The sequence below is a fragment of the Rhododendron vialii genome, chromosome 3a, assembly GCF_030253575.1.
Source record: "Rhododendron vialii isolate Sample 1 chromosome 3a, ASM3025357v1".
NCBI classification, from domain to species: Eukaryota; Viridiplantae; Streptophyta; class Magnoliopsida; order Ericales; family Ericaceae; genus Rhododendron; species Rhododendron vialii.
This window is the reverse complement of record NC_080559.1, coordinates 9768658-9777384: the sequence shown is the minus strand read 5'-3', so window position 1 is coordinate 9777384 and position 8727 is coordinate 9768658. Positions and strand designations below refer to the sequence as shown.

At 37.1% G+C, this 8727-nt stretch overlaps 1 protein-coding gene across 1 annotated transcript; it reads left to right on the top strand.

The window, feature by feature from the left end:
- Positions 1-920: 920 nt before the first annotated feature.
- On the top strand, positions 921-7860 carry LOC131320851 (monodehydroascorbate reductase). The gene is made up of 10 exons (XM_058351743.1): positions 921-1060; positions 3135-3206; positions 4673-4724; positions 5042-5122; positions 5247-5365; positions 5464-5683; positions 5844-5962; positions 6056-6181; positions 6723-6863; positions 7373-7860. Exons 1-10 carry the CDS (start codon positions 1010-1012, stop codon positions 7694-7696), a joined length of 1305 nt encoding a protein of 434 aa, XP_058207726.1. The 5' UTR covers positions 921-1009; the 3' UTR covers positions 7697-7860.
- The last annotated feature ends 867 nt before the right edge of the window (positions 7861-8727 follow it).

Here is an 8727-nt window from a genome sequence, read left to right as displayed (position 1 = left end):
TTATACAGAAACACAATAATGTGCTCTTCAAGTTGTAATTCAATGTGGCAAACTCAAATTTTTTTTTTATCATTCATTTTGTTTCTTTATAAATGTGATTTGGATCGGATATTATTCGGTAATTAATTGACTTGATTTTTTTGGGGGTAAGTAATTGACTTTATTTTTTTTGGGGCAAGTAATTGACTTGATATTTTATCTTACAATGTGAACAAAATTAATTATGCAAACGTAAAAAGCAGTTGGAGTTAGTGAAACTCACATTTGCGGTTTATTTTTTTTGGAGCAAGTAATTGACTTGATATTTTATCTTACAATGTGAACAAAATTAATCATGCAAACGTAAAAAGCAGTTGGAGTTAGTGAAACTCACATTTGCGGTCCAGCATTCAAAAGACAGACAAGCATCTTCCAATCTTTCTTGTAAATGCTTGTACAATGACCTTGGTTTGTGTCATCACCAGTGACATCATTGATTTCTTTGGTTTAAGATAACAAAAAGTACAGAAATACAACTCCAAACACAATTCGGATCGTTGGCTCACAAGAATCAAGCAAACTTTCGGAAAAAGAAGAAGTGTTACTCCTCCCTAAACCCTAGACCAAAAGATAAGTGTACTTCTGATTGGATGAGAAAGAATAAAACTTACAGTGAAAAATTTATTCAATACTTTGGGAGTATACTTTCTTCCCTCACATAACATGTAGCGCTACACAAGATTCATATGTAAGCCCCACATGTTATGCGACGACAGAAAATATGTGAATAATTACCCTTTACAGTGAGCTATCGTGGCAATTCAACAGACAACAGAACAGACGACAAGAAATGCGCCACATGTACAGCGCGGATTGAGTATTGGTCAGCCAATGAGCATCGACGCGGCCCTATATATACACACATATATACTACTTTCCAGTCCTAATTTCTAGACGCCCGAAAAGCTTACCTCAATTTCCCCATAGTTATCACTCGTCTCTCAATCGACCTCTCTCAACCGATCACCATATGGCGGAGAAGAGCTTCAAGTACGTGATCCTCGGTGGCGGCGTGGCCGCTGTAAGTAGTCTCTCTCATATCCTGCTCGCTTGATTGTTCAATTTGATGATTCCACTGTCATCTGATCGTGTTTTCTTCTCAGTACTTACTTTTGCTGTGTGTTGTTGATTCAAAGTTGAGGATATGAATCGGAATTTTAAGTTTGATCTGTGTTTATTGCACATAGATCTAGGGACAGAGGTAGGGAGGGGTCAGCAGGAGCGATCGCCCCTGCATGAAGAAAATGAAACACTACTATTATATGTAAAAAAAAAAAAAAAAATTCTTATGAAAGTATATAGGCTCGCCCCTGTATAGAATTTTGAAAAAAAAATATAATTGTAACCTTTGAAATACGAGGATACTAACATTAATTACTAAAGGGTAAGAGCTAAAATGTAACAAAAAAATAAAATTATAGGGTTAATATTGTGAATATTCAAGTAATAAATTTTCACATTTCGTTGGATAGATGGGTTTAGTGTTTTACAGTTTTATTTCTTTTTGCCCTAAAATCTCAATGGCATACCAAATCCCCCCTTGGTACAAACATCTCCAATTGTTAAGACTTCAAAGGCAATTTCGAGAAAATAGAGACTGAGGAGAAAAGATTTTGGAAACCCTAAGTAATTTTGGTGAAATTTAAGTTGTAGGTATGTCTTTTCGCAATTGTTGTTTTAGACTTCTCCTAATTCTTTATTTTTTGACTGGTAAAATCAAGTAACATGAAAGCCTTGTGATAAATGAAAAAGAAGAAGATGAACAATAAAAAAAACAAGACACATACATCAAGATCGATCCCATTAGTTAAACCGATTTATGTATTTATGTTATTTTGAGTTTTAATGTATTTACGTGATTATGCATGTGTATTTATATATTTTTTTTTCTCGCATGCACGGTCGCCCTTGCGTGGTGAAATTCCTGGCTCCGCCCCTGCATAGATCTAAGACTTTTCTGATTCGTTTGAGTTTCGTTTTTTTTTTTTTCCATAGACTTTGAGAGCTACTGTTGTGATTTTGTTAGAAGCAGGAAAAGAGGAGAGACATCAGAATTTGGAATCGGAATTTGTAAAAATTGAGACGTTTCTATATGCTAGGAGAAGTGTGTGCGTGTACAAATATGTGGGAGTGGTTGTTGAGCTCAAGTGAGCAAGATGACTGGAGTTGAAATGGCGATGTTGAGATGCATGTATGGTAAGACTAGGAGAGATAAGAATTAGAAGTGAAATTATTCGTGAGATGGTAAGAGTTGTACTTATACAGGATAAGTTGAGAGAAAATAGATTTGAGGTGGTTTGGACATGGTTACAGTAGACATGTGGACGCAGTAGTCACGAAGAGTGACATGATAGTAGACTAGTAGTGGACAGTAGGGCTATGGGAAGAGGAAGATTTAAACTGACTTTGAATGCTGTGAATTGTGATACGAAAGGATTTGGGCTTATTAAACCTAAGTGAAGAGGTAGCCCTAGATAGAGCTCAATGGAGAAATAAGGTTCATGTAGCCGACCCCAATTGGTTGAGAATACAAAACTAAGTTTGGTTTGGTAGTTGAGCTCAAGTGATTCTACTATTTTGGCCTAACAATTAGTTCATGTTTGTACTGAAAGTAGTTTGTAAAATTTTGATTTTAATTAGCACAATATTGGAATTCCTTTTTGTGACACAGCAATGTTGTTACACCAAATTGATGTTCTCCCATGCTGTATTAGAATAGATATAATCTTGGGAAACAAACATGATGTGCTTGGGGCAACTGCAGGCCTTTTGAGTTTGAATAAATATACATCTGATTGGACAGGTTGGTTGGTTGTTGATAAGATATGCCACAAGAGGCACAGCAGTGGGTGAACTATAATACTAGTTAATTAACAAAGTTGTGTGCGAGTTTTCAACTTCATGTATAGATTCATTGACATTGCACTTTCACTAACTTTTCGTCAATTGGTTTACGTACGAGTTCTTAGTTCTTTACAAGTTGAATGGGTTGTTCGTGACATTGATAGCATAAAATTGAGAAGTTTATTTATTTCATTATGTTGAAGGATTTTGTTAGTAAGTTAAATTTCATGACATAACACTCACATTGACAGGGTTATGCCGCAAGGGAATTTGCGAAACAGGGAGTTAAGCCTGGCGAGCTTGCGATTATTTCCAAGGAGTTGGTATGCTATTTTTGCTCCGTTCTATGATTTCGTGTTTACTTACCGGTTGCATTGTCTAGTAATTATGTATATTCGCATCAGCAGCTCATGATGGTAGAAGTTAGTATAAACTATAAAGTAAATAAATTACACAGACATGTCATCACAGCTACTTATAAACCAAGATTATGATACAAGACGATACGACACGACACATTAGGGTCACGAGAACAAATGAAAATGTCTGTACGCATACAAATGAAACTCAACCATTTTTTCCCGTTTTACAGTACAATGTAATGATTATGTTATTCTGTCAATGTGGTAAGAACTAAGGACTATTTCCTTCTTATATTTCAGAAATCTGGAGTGAGACTCTTAATATCTATCTAATTAGGAGGTTCTCTTCCCTTATAAATTGGAAGTTTTAAGATTTAAGTTGCGAAAATTCAAAAGTCTCAAGGAGGAGAGATTAAGTGGTGTACGGTCCAATGGTTTTGATTTGAATCATTGACTCACGAGTTAATTTGTTTGAGCATGAAACAAATTTTATCTGTCAAGCAAAGTATGTGTAGTGTCCCCAAGCTTTCCAAGGCATATCCAGTTCTCAACAAAGAAATACAATAATGGCAAATATATAGACCAGGTCTAACAGGCGCTGGGGGTGTTACTATGTGCGTCGGTATTCGACATGTGTCTGATATATTGATTACAGCTATTTGGCATGTGTATGGTATACTGATTGCACCATATTAGACACAGATTGCACCTTCTTTGAGTAGCTCTGAATCAACTTTTATTTGTAAGAAGAGAGTGAGGTTTTTGGCTTCTCATTGGTAGTGACACTTTTGGTTTTGTCGTTGGGTGTATTCGAACATGGAATAATTGAGACTAGAATTAGATCCTCTCAAGGAATTTACAGTGCATTAAGATTTGACTTGATCGTGGAATCTACGTGCAATACACAGTTTATGCTGCATATATATTCATCTATTGTATCTAAAACAAGTCAACCTCTCTGCCCAAAGAAAAAGAGGAAAACATGTCTATTGAGGCCCTTAATGTCCATTAATTGTTCTTAATATCTAGGAAATTAGTCAGTAATCCATAGTTTTAGGTACTAGGATTGATGTGTTTCTGTTTTGTGCTAGAGGGTAATGCTTGTGTCATCTCTTATTTTCTTACCTTGTGATTGGGACTCCACTTGATTATGTGAAATTGCGTTTCACACTTCAAAGAAAAAGTCTGGGGCTTGATGCAATAAGAAATTACCTGCTTTTGTAAAAAGATTGCTGGTTAACAAGAAAAACAATACTTTCTACCTATGCGTTCAATGTTTGTTACTTGTTGTCTGCCTATGGTCGACCGTTGCCATTACCTCTGTCATAAAACATTTAAGGAAGATAGAGCTTCAACTTGATTTCAATACTTATTGTATTTCCAGTAGTAATGCATTTATGCTGAAACGCGCTTATTTGGTACTTTAGGTTGCTCCTTATGAACGTCCAGCTCTTAGCAAGGCGTACCTATTTCCTGAATGTAAGTCATCTAACTAATCTCTACACCTCAAGGACAACCTTAGTGAATTTCTGGTTATTGTTGTGCTTCTTTTACTTGTGTGACTCCTTCCACTTTAGATTTCTTGAATCATACTTTGGATTGAAGTAATTGCCAAGACTAAAGTTGAGAAAATCTGGCAACAGTCTAATTTTTAACTAAATGCTTAAATCATTAAATGTGACGTGTAAAAGCTTTTTACGTGATTGGCAGCTGCATGTCTTTTTCTTGATCTTCCAATTGATTTGCTTGGTATCTTCTTCTTCATAGCAAACTTCATAGTTAAACTTGTTCTGCAGCACCTGCAAGACTTCCAGGGTTTCATGTTTGCGTTGGAAGTGGAGGAGAGAGGCTGCTCCCTGAGTGGTATGCCGAGAAAGGTGATACTTATTTGCACACATTTCCTAGTGATCGATACATCGATGATATTGGGCCCTTCATCATTTTTTCAATGAGAGAGCCTTAAAACAGAAGTTCCTTATGGAAGCTCGACTTATGTTACAGGAATTGCGTTGATCCTTGGGACAGAAATAGTGAAGGCAGATCTTGCTTCAAAGACTCTCATCAGTGCTGCTGGAGAATCTTTCAAATATCATGTTTTGATCATTGCAACTGGTTCCTCTGTATGTTATTAAGTCTCTTAATATTTTCAAGGAACTGCAAGATTCCTGTCTTCTTGACAACCTAAACTTACAAAAGAAAATTGGAATTTTCTCTGCAGGTTATAAAGTTGACAGACTTTGGGGTACAAGGAGCTGATTCCAAAAACATCTGCTACTTGAGAGAAGTTGATGATGCTGATAAACTTGTCGAAATAATTAAGCAAAAGAAAAATGGCAAGGTTGTGATTGTTGGAGGAGGATACATAGGTCTTGAGCTGAGTGCGGTGATGAAATTAAACAATCTTGATGTCTGTATGGTTTACCCAGAACCCTGGTGCAGTAAGTAGACAGACAATTGTGATGTGCCTATATGTGATTTGAAATCCACTTGCTTCGAAATTGTTATCACGGATCCATGTAGAATATTTGAAGTTACTGATGCTTAGGCTCTTAGGTTAATCCTTGGTTTAGTGACACCCCATGGATGTTTTGTTTGCAGTGCCTCGGCTTTTCACGGCAGGTATAGCTGCTTTCTATGAAGGTTACTATGCAAATAAGGGAATTAAAATAATTAAGGGAACTGTTGCTGTTGGGTTTACGTCTGATGCAAATGGAGAGGTTTGTACTCATGTTAAACCCCTATCTGGTTGTGATGGCAGCCGTATCACTTCGAAAGCATTCTGTTATTCAATCTTTTGTCTTATCACTCAGGTTAAGGAAGTAAAACTCAAGGATGGTAGGGTGCTGGAAGCAGACATCGTTGTTGTTGGCGTTGGAGGTAGACCTCTTACCGGGTTATTCAAAGGACAGGTTGAAGAGGAGAAAGGTGGAATCAAGGTTTGTATTCTCCAAATATTTCAGTTATTGTCCCTCTTAACTTGCTTGGTAGTCTTCCACGGAAATTGCAACTATATGGACTAAATTTTACAGAAGATGACAGATTTGGGATAAGTGCACGACATACTTAGCGAGTTTGTGACACTTCGTTAGCAAGTCTTACATAAGACTGGAAAAACACATATAGCTTAGTTGCATTTTCATCAACCCCTTCGTTTTTAATTCCTACATTGAGAATTTTGGAAAAGAACCTTAGCACCCATATCTAGAAAGTGACTTTGCTTAGGGCCTTTGGCATATATAGGGGAGAGCACAAAATATTTTGTTTCTCTGTTCTTGAGTACTTTGAAAATTCTTGTAAACTTTTGGAACCAAGACAGTTGCCAACATGTTTTCATTTCTGGCTAGTGGAAAATATATATGGCACCTCACAGACCCTTAACAAAGACACTATACTGCATTTCATTGGGGATGACATTGCAGCCTATTTATTTGTATATCTTCAAGGATTATATTATGATGTGACCTTCCTTAATTGCAGACTGACAGCTCCTTCAAATCAAGCGTGCCTGATGTATATGCTGTGGGGGATGTTGCTACTTTCCCAATGAAAATATACAATGAGATGAGAAGGGTTGAACATGTTGACCACGCTCGTAAATCTGCTGAACATGCTGTGAAGGTATGAAAAGGAGTTTGTCGTCGTTATGTATTTGTAGTGCTTTAGAATCAAGATCCATAATCTACTTGCCTTGATTGCCAACATTCTGTGATGGAACAAGATAAAAAAATTTAGGTTCTTGGAGTGACCAAGATAAGTTGATAATGAGTTACTTCACTCAATCGCGTTGTGTTATTTTTAAATACAGTCCATACTGTAGGGTTATTGTGTCAAAACTCACCTCCACAGTGAATAGCAATTAAAAACTTAGTTTAATTTTTAAAGGTTGAAAGTTTCACCCACCTGCTTTTCAATACCCTCTTCTGCATTATGGAAGAATTTCAGAATATAGGAAAGTGAATCGATGTGTTGAACGCAAGAACCACTCGAAATGTTTCACTTCTCATATTGATTGCGTTGGGTCTCATCCAAAAGTTCCTCTGCACACTCTCTTTGTGCCCGTAACTATGTCAAATGTGCAATAATTCCACTTGATCAGATTTAGATGAGGAAATAATCTGTGTGTGCAGGCAATCTTTGCAAGTGAAAGAGGGAAGTCATTCGAGGAGTACGACTACCTTCCGTTCTTCTACTCTCGTTCCTTCAACCTGTCATGGCAGTTCTATGGCGATAATGTTGGCGAAACTGTGCTATTCGGAGACAACAGCCCAACATCTGAAAATCCCAAATTCGGAACGTATTGGATCAAAGAAGGGAAGATAGTGGGTGTCTTTCTGGAGAGTGGGACACCGGAAGAAAACAAGGCTATCGCCAAGGTCGCAAGGGTCCAACCCCCGGCTGAGAGTTTGGACCAATTAGCAAAAGAGGGTCTTACCTTTGCATGCAAGATTTGAAGTTTCATGAAAAAAAATAGAGAGGAGGAAAATGTTTCCGTAATTTGCGCATGGATTTTTACTACTCGCTGAACCTGGTGGTCTTGATGTGTCACTATGAACTGATGGTTTGTTATGAACTGATGGTTTCCTCTCAAGTGTCACTATGAACTGATGGTTTCTTATGGTATTTTGTATGTCCTCCTCCAGTAGTTTGCATAACCTTCTGTCTGGATTATTAGTTGTTTAGAATCTATTATGGGGTGAATAAGCAGTTCTTCCCAAAAAAAAAAAAAAAGGGGTGGGGGGTAAAGAGTCATAAAAGCACATGTTTTGTTTTTGGTTTTTTTATCCCGAGAACTGACTGGTGCAATTTATATTGAATAAGCTTGCTCTTCCTGTTGATTGCAGGCCGTTGAATGAGGAAGATAGGAATGCTGATATTAATTTCCTAGAATTATCAATTTATGGTACTGAGATTTCTGACAGTATGTTTTAAACTTATATTTGTACCTCTACTTTTCTTGTACTATATCATACACCTAGTATCAGGTTCTTCTTGATACCAATTTCTTTTCCTCCCTACGCGAGAAACTAGTATTGACTCGAAGTAAATCAACAAGCTTGGCACGCGGGTATTCTAGATAGGCATTGCTTTACTTGCATATCCTTGAGCTTTGATACTTGTATCTTAGTTGGATTACTGGTTTGCTGGAAAGGCTAAATTTAGTACCGGACCTATGATTTGGTTTGGATTCTGTGATAGAGAGGTAGGGGGAAACTGAAGCTGAAACTCATAATATAAACAGCATCATTTCTGACAAGGAAGCTGCTCATCTGCTAAACATCCATATTTTGTCAAATAGGTAAGGCAAAGTTCCTGCATGCGTAGAGCTGTGGGAAATGAGACATCGATATTTTGTCTGATGATCACAACGGTTAAACAATTGTGTGGATAGATATTTATCAAATTATTGAAAGTCGAAGAGTGAATAATCCATCATTCGCCAGTAATTTTTGCGATGTTTGTTTGATTTTGATTCTCTTACTGC